The sequence below is a fragment of the Odontomachus brunneus genome, unplaced genomic scaffold (assembly GCF_010583005.1).
Source record: "Odontomachus brunneus isolate Ranch 3 - 2012 unplaced genomic scaffold, Obru_v1 Obru_scaffold_103, whole genome shotgun sequence".
Lineage (NCBI taxonomy): Eukaryota > Metazoa > Arthropoda > Insecta > Hymenoptera > Formicidae > Odontomachus > Odontomachus brunneus.
The window spans coordinates 1,014,376-1,033,925 of record NW_022639553.1 but is presented as its reverse complement, the minus strand read 5'-3'; the positions used below and the strand labels follow the sequence as shown (position 1 = coordinate 1,033,925).

The 19,550-nt window shown below is 40.8% G+C and overlaps 2 protein-coding genes across 2 annotated transcripts in view; both read right to left on the bottom strand.

The window, feature by feature from the left end:
* The window catches only part of LOC116848993, a 205,250-nt gene extending 196,642 nt beyond the window's left edge, over positions 1-8,608 (bottom strand). Inside the window, exon 1 of the mRNA XM_032825702.1 lies at positions 3,760-8,608. Coding sequence (XP_032681593.1) covers positions 3,760-6,136 — 2,377 coding nt within the window. The 5' untranslated portion in view covers positions 6,137-8,608. The remainder of the gene's footprint in view (positions 1-3,759) is intronic.
* A 4,744-nt stretch (positions 8,609-13,352) lies between these two features.
* LOC116849002 overlaps positions 13,353-19,550 on the bottom strand; it is a 95,319-nt gene continuing 89,121 nt past the window's right edge. The window contains exon 20 of the mRNA XM_032825717.1: positions 13,353-18,460. Within this exon, the coding sequence (XP_032681608.1) occupies positions 18,365-18,460 (96 nt within the window). The 3' untranslated portion in view covers positions 13,353-18,364. The remainder of the gene's footprint in view (positions 18,461-19,550) is intronic.

Genomic DNA, 19,550 nt, shown 5'->3' with positions numbered 1-19,550 from the left:
ATATATATATATATATATATATATATATATATATATATATATATATATATATATAGCTCCTTGAATTTATTAATATATTTGTCTGAATATATTAATTATTTCTTCACGTAGGAAACTGTGTCAGTACCTTTTACTTTATTGCAATTTCCAATTTATTTTCTAAGCATGATGACAAATAGACTGAGAAAGAGATTCTTGAAAATTTACTTGTAGTATGTAAATTTTATTCACAGAAATAAATTTTATTTCCCAGAGGTAAATTTTATATCCGACAAATAAATTTTTAAATACTTTTTTTAGTATAAAAACGCAGCTTTGTTAGGAAATTTGTTAATATTTTGTTAGGAATTTAACACAAAAGTTCCTACACGGATCGATTTCAACAGAAATATAAAATGTTTCTTGCCATGTGCAAACTCAGTGAGATGTAAAAGGAAAAATCACTCTTCTCTCGGATATATTCAAAGAAATTCCGAGAGAAATTCCCAAAGTTAAGGCGGCAACGTGATCGATGATGTTGAAGGTTATAAAATATTCACTGTGCGCGATTTTATTGCTGACCGAACGAGATGTTCGTGAGGGAGCGGATATAATAGAGCGAAGAGCTTCGCGTAATGATCTCCCAATAGGAGACAATAAATTATGTCTTCTCAGCGCGAGTGCATACTGAAAGATTTATTTCGTGGGAGAATGTGAAGCTGTGCACAAAGATCGAAAGAGTGCGGTCAAATTTAACCCCATTTGAAATCTTGAATTATTTTTTGACAAAATTATAACTATTTATGAGTAGATTAAGGATTGCTAGCAGAACTCGTCATCAGCTGTTTGCTGGTCACAACGAAATTAATCGACGATTAAGTTCATCGGAGCTTGGTAAAAGTCATCCTAAATAAAAAAATATTAGCACTTATAATCCGTATTATTTTATTGATAAATATTTTCATCCCATTTCTTGCAACCTTTCCTGTACGTTTTCTATAAAGGTCTTGACAATATCATTTATTTTGGCAGAAAACATGTCTTTTTGGGCTATTTTCTCCCAAATGATGAAGCGCATCACTTTGATATTTATATATCTTTAATTTATTCATAAATAATTACAATTTTATAAAAAAATAGTTTAAGATATTTTGGGTGCCGCAAAATGTGGGGCTTAAAAGCTTACGAGAGCTTGGCCGTTCTTTAGAACAGTCTATAGGTCAAAAGACTACACACACATATGCCTTATTTCTCTTCGTTGTAATAACAAGATTCTCTCGCGAAAGCTGTTGAACAGATCGGAGACGTGTGTGCACCAGAGAACTGTCTTAAACGTGCGTGATTTTCATAAACCTTATGGGAAGGGGAAAGCTTGCGAGCCTTTAAGCCGAAAGTCTCGAAGTTTATGTAAGACTTCTGAGAATTGACAATGCCGGAGAAAGCTTCTAGGCTCTGAGAGATGTGCTTGGTATTTCTTACGAGGTCGAATCTATCTAGTCCAATCCGCACGCGGAAAGGTCGTACTTTATAATTCATAAAAGTTGAAGGTTAACGTTTGTTAAATCTCATCGAATGGCTGTCGAATGTTTGACATTTAAATGACACGTGAAGGTACCTGCTATTTCTTCTTGGCGTTTAACGATCGAATGACGCTATTAGGATTCTGAAACTACGCGGTCGTCACTTATCCGCTGCGTTATTACGACTGAGGAGTCGTATTTTACGGCGAGGCGATAGTTATCGGCGAATTTGCGAATAATTTAATTATTTGTGGAGGGAGCAGAAAATTTCGTTGTTTCTTCTTAACGAAGGCACCTCTCGTAATTTGTTGTAAGGTCAATACCTCGCGCCGCCGGAGTGAATTTAATTATCTCGCCGCAGAATCCGCGCTGGGGAGAAGTGGAAATATCCTCAAAGTTTGAAGGGTCGACAGAACGGATATTGGAAGGCCAGGAAGGGGGCGAACGGCTGGAAATCGTAAGAAAATGCATTGAAAGCGAAAACAGAGTTTTCCACAGCGGACCACTTGATGAAAAGGCGGGAAATTAACTGTCACGAATCTGAGTGACATCTCGATGTTCCATCAAATCGTGGGAACAATGAGGAGGCTTTACAATTATTCAAGCGTCTTTCACATGTCTATTTAGCTTTTATGTATCACACGTTTTTATTTATTGAACACCGCGACGTGATGCACGCGCGTATGCATGTGATTTGTAGTAATAGGTTTTGTTTTTCTAGAGCAAATACTAGAGCAAAAAAAACTCGCGAAATGATATTAAAAACATAAATCAACGATAATTCAGTTTGATAAGATGTGCGGGAACTTTCGTCATATTTGGATTATTAAATATTTTTGAAACACCGCGAAATACGACGTCGTATAAATATAAGGGGGCACAATAAAGGCGGGTGTGCTTCTACGTCAGAACTTTCCACATTAGCAAAAGACGCAGGGCGATATCAGGCGTACCATCCTGCGGAGAGATAGTTATGTACATCGCAGGCAATGTAAATTAAAGTTCTCAGGCATCGCTTGTAATTACTGCTTTGCTGGAGTTTCCGTATTTCCCGCGTGGTATTCCTTTAAAGCTCTACGCGCTTGAGCCTTACACGTTTGTTGACTTTTCTCTTTCATTTCCTTTTTAATGATTGCGAAGGAATAGTTTATAAAATTTCTCACCCCTAGATACACTATATAGACTTTTTAAGCAGAATTATATATAGGACATGCACAGAGAAAGGGATTTCTTTGGATTTCACAAATTTGCCTGCATCTAAGCAAATTTGACCACTGGAGTGGTCTAGAAAAATTAATATTTCGATTAATAAGTACGACTGTTTGGCTTCCCAAATAATTTTATTTAGTCCAAGTAATTTGTTGTTTGATTCAAAGAAAAAATATTTCACTTAATTGCTTTATTTTATTAAAGAAATTCGATAATTGTGTTTAAATAATCTTAAGATACATGACGTTTCTTTTCTCGTATTACTAAGAGTCTGTTTGTATTCCTTAATCGAGTCTTCTCTCCTTTTTGTATAATTGTAATATTATGTTTATAATGTATTTCTGTAATATCCAAAAAATCTTTTTTTCAAGCCATATTTATTTGTAATCGTTGGAAATAATGCAACAACAATCGATATGTGATGGATATTGACAAAATATACATTAGTATAACATAATTACTCTTGAATATTTAACTAAATATTATATCGCTTAGTACAAACAGTAAATTAAATTGGAAAATTTAATAATAATAGTTTAATAATTTATTGATTATTTTCAAATATTTAAGATTTAATAGTTTCTTCTTTTTAATAAAATAATACCATTTAATCCAACGAAACAAAACTTGAAAGGTAATTAAGTGATGTATTATTTGGTTGAAAATTTTCTTTTGATAACATTCTTTCCATTAAACGTTGTTTGATGTAGAATTATGTTGCTGTGTCGAGCAAATAGGAATATCAAATTCAAAGAAACTTCTTTCTCTGTGTAGCAATGTGGAGTCCAAGAATTACATTAAGAAACACTAATATGACATTATAACATTATGACAATCAATTACTCGAGTAATTATGTCTCTTATCAGTGACACCATTATTCCAATAAGATATATTATCAGTTGCTGATCGACGATAATGTAATTGAAGCAATATTAATTATAAATAGTAATTATATCCGATGGGGTTTATAATAATCCGTTCATAATTTAGCGAGATTGTTGATTAATTAGTGATTACACGATCAGAGAGTTTCTCATGCGGGTACTTTACCTTGTGGGCTTTTGTCCTTCCTCCGGCGGCGATGTCTCTCTCTCTGCATCTCCTCGACGTAATTTGAGGACGAGGAGTCGTCGCGGCTCGGAAGCTCACGGCCTCCGTCCGTCGATTTCCGCGCCTCCTCTTGCCTCCTCTTGAGCAGTTCGTAAACTCGCTTGAAGTAATCCCTGGTGATGTCCTCGTTCGATTTGTTGGCCAACGTGCCCACGCCGTTCAGGTAGCCGAGATCGCTGTCGGAAACGTCACCATTTATCTTCGAATCGGATTGCTCGGCTCGTTCCTCCAGCTCCTCGCTTCCGTCGATGATCTTGAAGGTGTCGCTTTTCTTCACGTTGGAGCGAGCGTACAGCTCCCGGTAGTCGTTGAAGGCGCTCTTGGGAATCGAGTTGTAGCCGAAGTCGGGGGAATTGACGTTCATCGCGGACACGCTGCCGACGTCGTTGCCGCGATCTTTCACTTGGATCTTAGCAACGATCGGCGACTGACATCCGTCCGCGTCCTCGTCGACGAGCAGGTAGTTCTCTTGCAAGCTGGTGCTGGGCCTGCTGCTGCTCGTCGACGAGGTCTCGTCGGAGAGTTTCGCAGCAGCGGTATCGGCGGACGACGACAGCTCGGCGACCTCGTTTTCTCGGCGAGCGCGACGAGATCGCTCGGGAAGTGGGTCCACGCAGTTTCTCAGGTTCTGGCATACCTTGCAGTTACGCGAGGAGCAGATATCGCGTTGCAGGTCCTTCCATCTCGGCTTGCTCATAAAGTCCTCTTCGGGCACTTCTCTCTCCGATTCCTTGCGAAGCCTCTCGCTCCTCTTCCTCTCTTTAAACTCCCTCCATGACCTTTCCACGTTCTCTTGGCTCCTTATACGTCTTGGGGGATTGCCGAGGTCCCAGGCAGATTCCGCGTTGGCCGCCGCTTGTCCGAGTAGAACGTCGCTCTTGGTTTTTCGATAGAGCTTCCTCCTCTCTAGACTCGATGATTCTCTCTTCAACTGCGACTTGGATCGATCGTCCGGTTCCGCGATTTCGACCAAGGCGTCGCTGCGCGATCGCCGATAGTTTCGTGATTGTCTTTGAAGCGGCGGATTTTCCGGGGATCCTTCGCCATTCGTTGGCTTCTCTTTTTCGAGCTGCTTGCTGGACTTGAGCATCTCTCTTTCGAGCACTTCGGGATCGAATCGGATGATGCTCGTTTCGCTGCGTACCTTCCGCGTCCTGTAGTTCCTGCGATCGTTCCCGTGACTGTAGTCCGAGTATCTCTTCCTGATACCGACGTTCTCGACAGCTTCCGGGACGCCGGCGCGAACGTCCGACCTCGAGCGCGCCTGTTCCATATTCATTCGCCGCTGTATCTTCTCGCGCAGGAACGCCTTGATATTCGCCAGCTCCTCCTCGTTCATGTCGCCCTTTATCCTGCGGACGAGTCTGTCCCCTTCGTTCGGCTTGTCCGCCCTCGTCGAGTCCACGGAGCTCGGTATCCCGGCGCTGCGAGTGCGCGAGTAGAGCTTTGCTTTATTGTTCCCTTCTTTCTTCGCTTCCTTTTCCTCAAGATATGCTCGTCTCTCCGTGGTGTCGCTTCTCCTCACCCTGCGACCTTCGGCGCTCTCGCCGAGCGTCCTGGTCTCAGGGTGGTCCACTATCTCGTCTCCGTCGTGTTCCTCTTCGCGCACCAAGCTTAGCAGGGTCTCGCTTTGGCTCCTCAAATACGCCTTGACCTTCCTGCATCTGTCTTTGGCGATCTCTTCCGGGCTCTTGCCGATCGTGCTGCGCGTACGTAGGTCGTCCATGATCTGCTGCCGTAGGTAGTCCCCCGCCGAGTATCTCTTGAGTCCCGTCGTCATCCCATCGACGCTCCCCTCGCCGTTTGTCCTCATCGTCGAGCTCTTCACCGCGGGTGAGTGTCTTTTCCTACTGCGTCCCTCGCTGACGTTCACGTCGCTTCGGGACTTCCTCGGCACAAAGTTGCACGTACCGAATTTGCTGCTGAAGCCGTCGATGTTGCGGTTGCCCTGGAACGGCGCCGCCGTGACGTGCGAGACGGAGGACGACGTCGTTGACGACGACGGCGGCGTCTGTTCCGTCTTCGAGCTGGTGCGCTCGTCGGTGGGGAATTGCTCGTGGGTCCTTAGACCTTCCTTGAAGGAGCCTCTGGCCCGCTGTGCCGTTTTGCCGGTGGTTTCCACCAGCAGCCGGCCGTCCTTGTCCAACAGCTGGATGACGGGAAGCGCGTCGGCGGACGTCGTCAGCTCCCACTCCCAGTGCAGCGGTTTCTGCAGCTTCAGCCGGATGATCGGCTCCGCCGGCTCGTCGAGGCCCGTGGAATCCGGACCGACCGGACTGGAAGCCGTCGCGCTGATGATCGGATGGGCGTTCTTCATGGTCCCGGTTCTCTCGCTCTTCTCGCTTCTTCTTCTCTCTCTCTCTCTATCTCTCTCCCTCTGTCTCTTTCTCGCTCGCTCGTGCAATCTGCGAGAAAAACCACTCGCCCGCCTGATCGTCCCGATTAATTCCACGTCCCGAGCGGGTTCGTCGTCTGGACTTCTTAACGGGCCTTGCCTCGCTGAATTTTATGGATCCCGCGGCGCAAACTGTTGTCTCGTTCCGCCGAAGCGTCCGCTCCCTCTCGTTCACGTAGTGGCCGTTCACCCGTCAGATGACTCCTCGTACGCAAAATATTTCAAATAATATACGGAGAAAGCCGCTTTGTCGAGGAGAAGAGGGGGAGGGGGGTTGCTACACCCACATATTCAGAAAGAGAATTCGTGTGATTTTGAGTGAAATGAATATCGCAGTAAAGGTCGCTATCGTTACATGCTCATCGATACAGTTCTCACATAGTTCTCGTGACACGTGATGTTCAGTTATCAGTATATCCTCATGTACAGCTGCTTTAGTCGAAGGAATATCGTCGTCTCTCTGTTGTGATCCGCGGAACAGATACGTAAATTCCTTTTACACTATACAGCACTGAGAACACCGCTGAAACACGTCATGGGTAGACGACAAGAAAGGCCGCCAGTGTGCCACTTGCGCAGAGTACTATGGCCACTGCAACCATTTTATATGCATAGGCGAAGAAGAACATATGGTTGTGGCGACCATATTTAGCCGAGTAGTATTCTCCTTGCTTGCTCCTTGAAAACTTTTTTGCACTCTGACAATGCGATTTAATACATATATGTAGACAAATTGATAAGCTGTTGAATCTCTCGCGAATCGCGCGCACAAAGTCACAGCAGCGTCGCGCGGTCACTCATCCGTCGTTCGAGAGGCGATCGGCGATCTGCCGTCGTTGGGCCGTTCTCCCTCGATAAGCTGCGATTCAAAACTGCAGCAGTACCGTTTGCTGAGCGACCATGAATAGCGTAGCTGCGTATAGTACACGCAGCTTCTTGCGTCGCGGCATTCGAATCGCCGCGCGCGCGCGCGCGGTCATATGATCGGCGACGAGCACGATTGCAAGAGACGGCGGGACTGTGAAAAGCGTTCTTGTTCGGTCCAAGTTCGCGCGTTACATCGCGCTTATGTAACGCGACCTCGCGGACTTGGCAGACGGTCAAAATTCGCGGCGACTGCGTCCAGAGCCCCACGACGACGACGACGGGGTCTTTCTTCCTTTCCCTCTTTCCTCGCAGGGACAGAGGATGCACACGACGCGCTTTCGCGTCACGTCACGTCTCGCGTCGCGGGCGGATTCGTCGCAGATCCATCTTCCGCGCCGTTCCAGCGCGCCGCTCGTAATTTGCAAGAAAAGCGGCTGCTCACGAAATGATACCGCACGTGTGCGCCGCGGAGTATTTACGCGCGTCTGTATCTCTGGCGACGGGCGACGTTATGAAATACGTTTCGCTGATGCATGCGGCTGCAATGAGAGCGCGTAACTCCCGTTCGAGCCTCGGCGAAATTTTCTCCCGGCTATTTGTCACGTGTCACTGTGCATGCCGTTTACACTGACGTGCGTTTAATAACGAGACGGTAACGGACGCGAGACGATCTGTGACGATGGACGGAAACGTCGTTCTCTACGGTGCAATCGATGTATTCTTTCCTTGAAATACTGTACTCACACAACTGATGGTTCTCTCAGTGAAAAATATAGCACTGCGATCGGAGCTTCGCTGAAAGAATCAGTTGGTAGCGGCGACTGTTGCTATTATTAGTGCAATTTGCGAACACGGATCAGTGTCGTTGCACCCAAGTTGTATGCAAGCCGATAATTCTATCATCACAGATACAGAAAGTTGAATTTGTCGCAGCGTGTAGCGAATTTTTGCGGCGAAATCTCACTTCCACAGGTGGAAATCAGTGAGATATGAGACAGGGCGGTGATAAAGTGATGAGTGTTTGCGCTGAAAATCAGTGAATATTCACTGACTATCGGTGAAATGCTACTCTCACTGATATAACCCGAAACATTTTTACTGATCCCCTGGGAGAGCAGTTTATCACACACCGACACACACATACACACTGCGAGTCTCCGTTGAAATCGCAGATCCAATTTTCTGACCTTACCAATACACACATGCGCGCACTTTTTCGCGGAACTTTCTCGTGCAGCAGACTCGAGGAGGCGAGGAGTATTTCTTCTTCGATCCTCTCGGTCGTGTCACGCGCGCAGGTGACTCTTCGTGTTTTGCTTGCGGATTCGTTCGTTCGCTCGCTCGCTCGCTTGGAAATCGCGCGTTCGATCGCGGAGTCGCGGTTGTCGCGTCGCGGTATGTTCGAAATGGTTTCCCGGATCGACGAATATGGCCGATTAATCGTTGCGTGGCTCGTGTCGGAGCCAGCCGCGCGTCTCACTGAGGAATCGTGTGAGAGACAAGCGAATCCGTGGCTGTGCGGCGCGCGGCACTACCACTGTAAACGCGCGCAGTGGCGTCATACCGATCCGAAAATAAATCCCGCGGGATCCATCGGGTAGGGTGCAGGAATTCCGGCACGTGGGACGTGTCACGAATATCGGCGAACGCGTCCGCGTGTGTTGTTTTCGTTGCCCGCGCGAATGTGCACAGGTGCGTGCGTGCGTGCGCGCGCGCGCGCGCGCGCCGCGTGGGCGATTCTAGACGAAATGGCGTGTACTGTTGGTTTCTCGTATCGGGACTACGGCACTCGATCGTGCGAGCCGTTATGCAATCTGCATTATGCGAAATAGTGGACCGTGAAGATGGAGCGCGGTAACACGATGGGACAGTTAGATGGAGATTATCGAGGAGGGAATGTTATGAGAAACGCCGTAACTTTGCGAAGAATCCTCCCGAGGAGAGGAGTAATTCTCCTGATTAGATTAAAATGATGGCGAAGTTTTCTCGGATTTAGGTGCGCTTCTTCTCTCGGAGATAATCTTACGACCGGCACTAATAGGCTCGCGGAAATCATAACGTTTCCTTCCTTACCGCTCCGCGAAGATGAGGAAAATGTCGTCTTGTTGCCAATTGACGGTGAAAATGTATTTCGTGGGGAAGATGAGTTGTTTTTGTTCTTAGATGTGAAGTTGGGACAAATTCTGCTTTTGGATTCAGGATGATTTCACGGCTCGATGAGCAAGGCTGTAAATACGTCTTCAAGTAGGCGCAAGACTTATTTTGAGTTCACGCTTGTAGGAGCTATATTTTTAAGAACTTGAGTTTAAGTACTATTTTTGATAATCGTTACGATGAGTAATACGTCCACGGGGTGTCCCAAAATCGTTGCCACTTCTTTTATCAATCGATTTTAAACAAAGATAGTTCTTTTGTATGTATATTGGCGTGTTCTTTCATAGCTCGAGAATTGTTAAAAATATTGAGATGGAGATGGATATTTTTTTCTCGTAACAACTTATTCAGTATTTTATCTACATTATCATCTAGATTACCTGAATTTATCTAGGTGATCTGGAAATTGGGTAATTCACTCCTCCTTGAAAATCTAAGAATATCTACAACATGGAGATGCAAAACGAAAGAAGAGAATGAAAATAAGGCCAATTTCTGAAAGTTATTTTCAAATTTTTGAGAAAGTTATCGAAGGTATAAAAAAACGTTGATCCATGTGCTTCAGGGGATGGTACTTGACGAGATGCGCGTACTCTGCACTAGTGTTGTTAACTGGGCCGCTTTCTCGTTTTTGAGGTTTTTGAAGATGGTTTATTTTTTTTAACTTTTTTAGATAAAGTTAAATAAATTCTTGTTTCTTGGATTTAGCTTGATTTCACGATTCGGCGAGCACAGTTATAAACACGCGCTTTTAAAGTCGTAGGCGCAAGACTAATTTTAAATCCACGGTTTTAGAAGCTATATATCTAAGGACGTGAATTCTATTTCTGATAATCGTGACGGTATGATGAGTAATACGTCTGCGGGGTGTCCCAACATCGTTGCCATTTCTTTTATCTCCACGCTTTTTGACTGATGGGAAATAAATTTTATTTTCCATAAAAATCGAAAGGTCAATCGATCCATAATTGGTAAGAATCGTTGGTTGTCAGTACGGAAGTTTCCATGACGCGAACGTGAGAGAATTTCGTTGCTCGTGTGAGTTGACGTCGCTCGAACCGGCTTCATGCTCGTCGACAGAATTTTTGTATGAAAGAGGTGGCCGTGGTTCCGGCGCATCGTGCATGCACGTTGTGCACTGTGATACTCTCGTCGACCAAAGTACGTGACGTCGACCGGCAGCTGCGATCGATGCATTTCAAGGATGGATCAATGCCCCGCCAGAAATTTGTTTACGATCGATCGTGTGCAAACTCGACGGGCGCACACACGCGTAGGTGCATACGCGAGTCGCGCGCGACGTGCAGCTAATATAGTTTTGGCTATTCTTCGTGTCCTTCGTCGTGCGCATCGATTTCGAATGCCAAGGCACGCATTACCAGAAAGCAGACGACCGCAAATGTTGTAAAATCAAATGTCAGCAGAAATCGCTATGAGAGTCACGCAGTGTTCCCGTGAAGATTTTTAAAAGTGTTATAATTAATAATTATAAAAAGAATTTTTGCCAAATAATTCTAATTAGAATAGATGTTTCTTATAGATTTTCGCTCACGGAAAATAATATCGTTGTCCAAGTTGCTGCATTACGTCAGATCTTAAAGTTAATTTAAGTTTTGTAATGAAAAACAGCGATTTAAAGGAAAAATGTGTATAATAAATCGATTACTGTCGATAAAATAATAAAAACAGATGAATGTTTTGATTTACACAATTTACACGATATATGAGATTTAAATGTGACTTGTTAAGCAAAAATTTAGGAATCTCTTATATTAGAATTTAATGAAACATCTTTTATTCTAACAAATTTGATTTATTTTAGAATTGCGATTTTTCCATAGATTTTTAGAAAAATCTCAAGAGGATTTTATTGCGAAAAAAATGGGAGACAAACACTGAAATCTGACCATTTGTTTTTTTACTAATCTCACCAAATACTGTTTTTCTGACTATATGCTTAACAAACTTTTTTGCTATTTGTAAAATGATTTTTTTAACCTTTGCTAATAAAGAGTTTCAATATGTTAAATCGAAGCATTTACTTATTTTTATTATTTCATTAACGGTTAGCAATTTATTATATATTCTTCTCCTTCAAATTGCGCGGATTTTTCAGCAAAAATTAGATATAACTTTGAAACCTGACAGAGCAATTTTGTCAGCGTCATTGTTTTCTGCGAGCGAAAATCTATAAAAAACATTTACTTTGATTAGAGAGTCACTTGACAACATTTTTTTCTATTAAATCGCGCTCTCTCTCTCTCTCTCTCTCTCTTTAACTTCTCAACATAAAATTTAAATATAACTTTAAAACCTGATATAATGAAACAATTTGACTAACATTGACGACATTCTGGTGAAAATTTATAAGAAACACAGACTCTAATTAGAGTCACTTGTTAAAAATTCTTTTTTATTGGCTTGTTTTCCTTTTGCACTTTTTATCTCCTCAAATATCGTTGCAGCAGGTGAATCTTAGTAGCTAGCGGGAGTGTTGCGAATTAGCATAGTATCTCCCTAGATTCGCATATACTCTTTGGGAAACGCATACTCTCCAGGATCCACAAGTTTTCATTTTACATTTAAGGCAGGGGATATTTAACTCGACATACACCCCGAAGCGCATAACCGAGTACCTCCGTGACAGTGAAGCGAGTTGGCCGTCGGGGAATATCCCGGCGATGGAAAAATGTGTCGCGAGCGGCGCGATGTCAGGTGTCATGAATAAAAAATTAACCGGTGCGTCGTTTTACGCGATCGAGCCGAGTCGGCCGCGTTGAACTGGATCCGCGGACGTGCGTCGTCGTCATCGTCACCGCCGTCGCTCGTTACAGGCTCTCTTTATTTTTACTCAACGTGTCCCCGATATCGAAGAGAGTTCTCGCGTAACGCCACGTCGCGCACTAAATTCGGATAAGGAAGTGCGCCATATACGCTCTCGCGGGATCTACGTGTCGATCGATATGCCGATCGCGCGCGCGCGCACATCCAAATCCGGTTCGTAATTGCGGACCGCGCGTGAGACGAGTGTCCTTATCTTGCTACCGAGAAGAAATCGACGATCGCTATTATTAGAGAAACGGAGTAGAAATTCGCGCTGCTGTCTTTCTATATTTGCGCCGCGATAAAGTTCATGGAGTGTCGTTGGTCGATTAACCGCGCACTTACGTAACTCGACAGAAATGAGTCAAAAGAGATGTCGCAATTGCCAAATAGTGTCGTCTCTCTTAGTCATCCGTGCGGCGATTGTGTCGCGTTGAAATGCACGTCTCTGGACGAAATGTAATGAATGTACACGAAGAAAACGCCAAGGATATCACTTGACTAAATATGGTTGCCATAATGGAATAGTAATATTAAGGAAGATTGGGACTACCGGAGCAAAATCGATTATTTCCGGTGTACTTTGACAGATTTCAGAATCAAGCAAGCAGGGGTTTTAAAGTTATCTTTAACATGTTTATAAATTTTGCTTGCTTAATTTCGTAACTTGTTAGAAAATATTAGAAATAATCGATTTTGCCAATTTCCTCCGGTTTTTCGCCTATGCGAAATAATAGCTATACTAAGTTTAAATACATAAGAAAAACCAGCGAAAAGTATCAGAATGTAATAAAAAATATTTTGAAATGTATTTATTTTTTGATTCCACTTAAAATAAAGTTAAAGTCGTCTCGAAAGAAATCTCATATATATCTTCGCTCACAAAAAATCATTGTCACTATGTCTACTATTAACGTCTTTTTCGTAACTACAACATTTCTGTAGGCACTATTTTTCTTTATTATTTGAATATAGCGGAGATATTTGAGGTAGGCAGGGTTATTGCCTCACCTTGTGTAAAATATATTAATTGGACATTACGTATCATAAGAACTATGTTGTAAGAACTGTATAAATGAGTATAAAACAAGAGCAATTTTTAACGCAATATTTATTTAACTTGAATTCATATAATTTTTTTTAACAGAAAGTATTTTTTTATAGAAAGAAATAGTTGTAGCAACCATAACAGTTTTCTCCGTGCAGATTCCACGAAAAAATGTATTTTAATAATTAATTATTAATTATGCACGCACTTGTGACTTTAGCATATATTTTATTCGATGGGGACACATTTAGTCAAAAGTATGCACACTTTTAATGGCACAAAACAAACATAAATATTACAGTTTGGAAAGATAATGGAGATTGCAGAATACATTTCTGTTGATATAGCGAACGATGGCAGCTCTACGAAAGGGCCGGACGAATGAAAGAGAGAAACTGTTATACAGCATAAAAAATAATAATTTATTCGGCATTTAGAGGAAATATAAACGTACAGTGTACTGTCGGGAGTTATATTTGTCCGAATGAACGTAAAATTGCATAGCGCGACAACAAATTGCATTGCCGCGTAGAGCCAAGCGTGAAGCTCGGCACGACTGACGCGGCTCAGTCACTTATAAATCATCTCCTAAATATTATAAAATAGCATTAAATGTCCTTTGCCTGAAAAAACGCATTGAGGGGGGAAAAAGAGCGATAAAATTGTTCTACATTATTTGCTTTTCAATACGATCGCATTTTATTTTCTCTCTCTTTTTCGTGTTATTACTGAACGAGAATCTCCTAATTTCTTTCGTCCGACACGTCTGGGAATGTACACAGCGGATTTTTTAAATCTTAATCTCTCTTAATCTGTCGTTTCTGGTGGAAAGGATTCATTGTGAAGCTATATCGGATTCGATTATCGGAAATAATATGGCTCTTAGCACCGCCTCGGCGTTCGAGAGCGTTGTCGATGTAAACTAAAGTAATTATGAAGAGATTTTCGATGGTTGCATCAAAATTAATACTAAGCTATATGCGAAAAGCTTTGTGTGTAATGACATTAAGAGAAATATAAAGCCAATAGGAACTATGCGCTGGATGATAGTGCGATTGATTAAATTATGACGGTAATATTGTTTCACACAGTGTAAACGCGCGCACGTGATGAACTTTCCACATTAAATCAATCTCGAAAAGAAGAATTCCAATTATTTTTTAATTAATTCTTCCTTGAAAACCCCAATTGCGCATTTCCTATTTAAACATACGTTTACACTGTCGGACAATATTATCCTCCCACAATTTAACCCCTAAAGAACGGGCGGTACCATCATTTTGGTTTTTGTAAACCAAAATGTTTTTGTATCAATCAAATTGGATTAAAAATTCTTGTATATAAGATTTTCAGAATTGCTAATTGCGATTCTGAGGTCAGAATTTCCAAATTCCAAATGACCGACTCAACATTGCCGATTTTTATATTTTTGCACACAAGAATGAAGTCATACAGATTTTCGGAGTCGCTGATCACGAATCTGAGATCAGAATTACAAAATCCAAAACGGCAGATCCAATATGACGATTGAAATCGATGATATGTGGCAATTTTGTAATTCTGACCGTGGATTCGTGATTAGCAACTTCGAGAACACGAGTATACATATTTTAGCGTAAATTATCAGCGGAATATCGAAAATACTAATTTTGAACCGTCACATTGAATCCGCAATTTTTAATTTTAATTCATGATCAACGACTTCAAAAACCTGCATTATGACTTTATTTTTATATAGGGAAGACTAATTGGCTGATTGGCTACCGAGGTTGCTTGATTAGCAACGATTAAGTAGTTTGCTTGATTCTGAAATTTGTTAAAGAACAATAGATTTGGGATCCCGAAAAATTTCGTATGCAAATTTCGAGAATATTTTGTCGAGAGAAACTTCCTCCGTTTTTTAGAGGTTAATCGTTCGCGCTAATATCCACGGCTCTCTTGCATTGGTATTACATTTCTCTGAGCAAAAATTAATTTGTATCGTTTATATGACATCATGGCGTGTGTGTGCACGAACGACGGTGAGAAGGAGAAGTCTCGTTCGGGAAATTTACCGCCTCGCTTTCTCCACGTGCGCGCGCGATCGGATCCCCTCGCGTGATACATCTACGCAAAATCTGCACTTCGACATAGACCTATCTATTGGTGACGAGTAACGTTATAAAACGTACGCACACACATTACACACAACGGGGGAAGGGGGTGGGGAGGGGGAGGAGGGCGTTTGTTCGCATAGCATTTTACAGAAATCGTTACCGCGCAATAATACTTACATTTACGATGTGTACATATAGTTGTATATGGTAATAATACGCGTAGCAAGTATACATACATATATATATGCGTATAATAGTACTAAATCGTGTAACAAGCATTTTCAGCACCTAACTGCCTAAACTCGCGTCGCTCTCGGCTCGCACAATGGTATATTATACGCTCTCGCTCCGATAAATCATAATACTTACAATGAGTCAACAGAACGTACCGTTACGTAATTACAGGCGCGTTACGTCTCGTTTATCGCGGAATTGCACGTTCTCTCCGGGGGGAGGGGAGGGGGTGAGGGGTTATATCACGTGTCGCTCCATCATCGTAAAAAGTACTTCCGTTGTGACACCCGGTGCCCTTATTGCGTAAGCTGCGTCGGACAGGAACTCAGTAAAAGAGGATTACACGCATCCGCTACGAACGCTTTTGCGCCACGGTATTACGATATTACATGCGTTTTTATTCGGTAAAGCATTCACGCCAACACGGAGAAACAAACGGATCACAATAAGACGAGATAGCATTCTGTCAATTGCGTTTAATCACGCGCTCTCATGTATCTCGCTGTTAAACGTGCTACTTCTCGAGAGAGACATTCGTTCTATAGAAATTATAATACATACATAGGCCTCTCTTTCTCTCTCACACACATACACTCACTCACTCACTCATTTACTCACTAAAAGAACAGAACATACGAACTACTAGAAAAACAAAATATACGACCCGTCGCACAATGCCGACGTCTGCCAACGAAACGTACTTTTGCGGCGCTACGTATTTGCGAAGGTACTAAATCAGGTAGGGCCCAAGAGCTGAAGCCGGTCCCGGGGCCGGCCCAAGTAATCCTAAACGAGCACACCTAGACAGGTGCGTGCAACATAAACGGCGCAACAAGTGCATTTCTCTCGTCGCAAACCTGCCTACCTGCAAATCGCCCACCTATAGCTGCGAGCAATTTACCAAGTAATTTCCTCCATTCATCATGCTACCGAAAAACAGCCTCTCACCCAAGGAATCGCAAGGAAGATTTCGACAATAACAGAGCTGGAAGTTGTCGCTCTCGGAGATGCGTGTCTAAAGTATTCACAGAGCACAAAACTAACGATACACGGAGTGCCTAGTGGAAGAATAGATACTACGCGAGGCGAATTTTTCTAGCTCGCCGACGACCTTTCTGCACGCGCGCAAGCAGTAGCTTTTAACTTTGAGATTCTAAAAAGTAGCGTGCTCGCAATTCTAACTTTGATACCGCTCGTACCGCTCGTGCAAGATGACGTCTGGTTTCCACGTCACCCCGGTTAAAAAAGTACCATGAATATTCGATGCAAATGTGTTCGCGCGACGCGAACGCTCGCGAAACGAGACGCTCGAAGATACTCTCAACAGCCTCTTTATGGTGTCGGCTCAATTTCACACAGACATAACTGCAAGTGTAAGATAACAGTCCCGGTTATGGGCTCCAGTTCCAATCTCGAGTCAAGCTCGGTTTATTGATGTATTAAAAGAATACAATGAAAATAATATTATGAAAACACATGGAACAAATTTTTTAAATATTCCTTAGTACTTCTACGATTATATTGTAAGATTCCTTTTTAATATTTTAGAATAAAAATCTAGGATATCAGTTTGCCAACTCTTTAGATTCATAAAACTGCTAGCAGATTGTGCTTTACCATTATTTTATATAAAATAAAACAATATAGACAGTATATAAAATTGAACATCGTGTAATTTGGCGCGTAATATCTGCTGACCCATAATTGAGACTCGCGCATAAGAAAAAATATTTCCAATTATTTTCTTATAATTTAGAATAAACTAATTTAGCTAATTTAACTAATAATTTTGTTTTAAAACTATTATGTCGGTTGCTTATGATGCCATCATCAACGTTTTGATATTCGATCGGGAAATTCATGTAAATAATTGAAAGTCGCTCTAACCTTAAATGACCCATAATTAGGACCGTTACCCTCAATTGTAATTTTATATACGCGCGAGAATTCTAGTTGCATGTGCATCGTGTGCTGGAAATAACTCCGTTCCACTGCGCAAAGTCAAATCGACAGAAAAGAAGTGTAACGTGCCGAGGGAGTCGGGAATTGAAGTATTTTACGAGTTACAGGCCGGACAATTGCCTGGCGGAAAATAAACCATCGTCTTTTCATAAATCGACGGAATTTATTCACGGTCGGGAGTATCTAGATCGCGCTTGCGAGTTAAAGTACTCGACCTCATAGCCAACGATCTGTTTGCCGAGCGATTCACCGCGTTCCTCGAATCCTTTCGGACACCACACCACGGAAAATTTGGTCATTGCAAATCCACCCGTCGCTTTTATCGAGACGCGCGCGCGACCGGCTTATTGGAACTAAATCCCGTGCGTGGCGTATCTGGTTTATCGAAACGTAGTCGAATGAATAATTTTGACGGATAAATCGGGACTTTATCATTTTGTACGAAAGCAAAGCGGAATTGAGTTTTCTAGAAAATCATTTCATTTAAAATTTTTATATTTCAGCCAGAGTTATTTTTAAAATTAGAATATCAGACCGCGCGTGTATTATAAAAGCGGAATTCATAATTTGAAAAATTTTACCCGTTATCGATTTATTCATCGTGCGAAATATCCTGCTAGAATCATGAAGCCGGGTTGACGTTACGGGTTATAAGACCAGAGGTTTAGTGGCAAATTGTAGAAAATAAAGGAAAGTGGCACGTATTAGTATTTTACATAAGAAGCTGGACTTTGTCTTCAACGTAAACCTGAATTCAAACATACGTAAAGATAATAGATAAAATGATAAGAATAATATGTAACGGGCGTTAATTATTAGCGTAAATTATTTAGCGACCTTTACGTAGTAGCATCGTAAAATCTATTCTTCGGTTGGTGGCGAAAATCAAAGACACATTCATAGGGACTCGTATCGACACAACATTTACCGAGACTCGGAGCAACGACGGCTTATAAAGACTACATATTATACAGTACAATAAAATACGAGCTGTGGGGTCTCTGGTTTTGTAACGAAGCGATTAATACCTGAATTCTCCTCGTGACCGGCTACTGCATGTACCTAAAAAAAAAAAATCAAGCTATTACGTTCGCTTTGCAAACTGGCAACGCAAAGATTTGTTTCTCAATTTTAGGTAGATTTTTTATTTCAATTGAATTTTTGCCTATATTCAAAAAGATTCTTTAGAAAGCACGGTGCAAGTTTTGTATATAATGAGCTTCTGAATAACTGTTTAAAGGGAGTAAATTATTTTTTCATGTCAAACAGAGCGAGCAGGAATTTATTAAAAAAAAAAAAACTATTACCAAGTTAATATGTTTGAATTTTATGTATGTAATTAAATAATACATTGGTATTGGTAAAAATAATTTAGAATATTATTTTTGTTCGGAAATGCGCAATATCTATTGCCTGCAGCTTCATGGTCTGCGTGATTTACGTTTGTGCAATAGTTCAATCAACAAAACGAAAGAGTTTCTTATAAAATAGTGTTACAGACGTAGTCTTTTGGGCCAAAATTTTTATTTTCCTCTTTTTTTTAATAAAATAAAATAGAAGAAAATTTTTACAAAAAATTAAATTCCTTCGTTAGTGAGCCAAAAAATACAATTGCTGGCTCGCGCGAGACTTTAACTACATTATTTTTCATTTTTTTTTTTTTTTTTTTTTTTTTTTTTTTTTTTTTTTTTTTTTTTTTTTTTTTTTTTTTTTTTTTTTTTTTTTTTTTTTTTTTTTTTTTTTTTTTTTTTTTTTTTTTTTTTTTTTTTTTTTTTTTTTTTTTTTTTTTTTTTTTTTTTTTTTTTTTTTTTTTTTTTTTTTTTTTTTTTTTTTTTTTTTTTTTTTTTTTTTTTTTTTTTTTTTTTTTTTTTTTTTTTTTTTTTTTTTTTTTTTTTTTTTTTTTTTTTTTTTTTTTTTTTTTTTTTTTTTTTTTTTTTTTTTTTTTTTTTTTTTTTTTTTTTTTTTTTTTTTTTTTTTTTTTTTTTTTTTTTTTTTTTTTTTTTTTTTTTTTTTTTTTTTTTTTTTTTTTTTTTTTTTTTTTTTTTTTTTTTTTTTTTTTTTTTTTTTTTTTTTTTTTTTTTTTTTTTTTTTTTTTTTTTTTTTTTTTTTTTTTTTTTTTTTTTTTTTTTTTTTTTTTTTTTTTTTTTTTTTT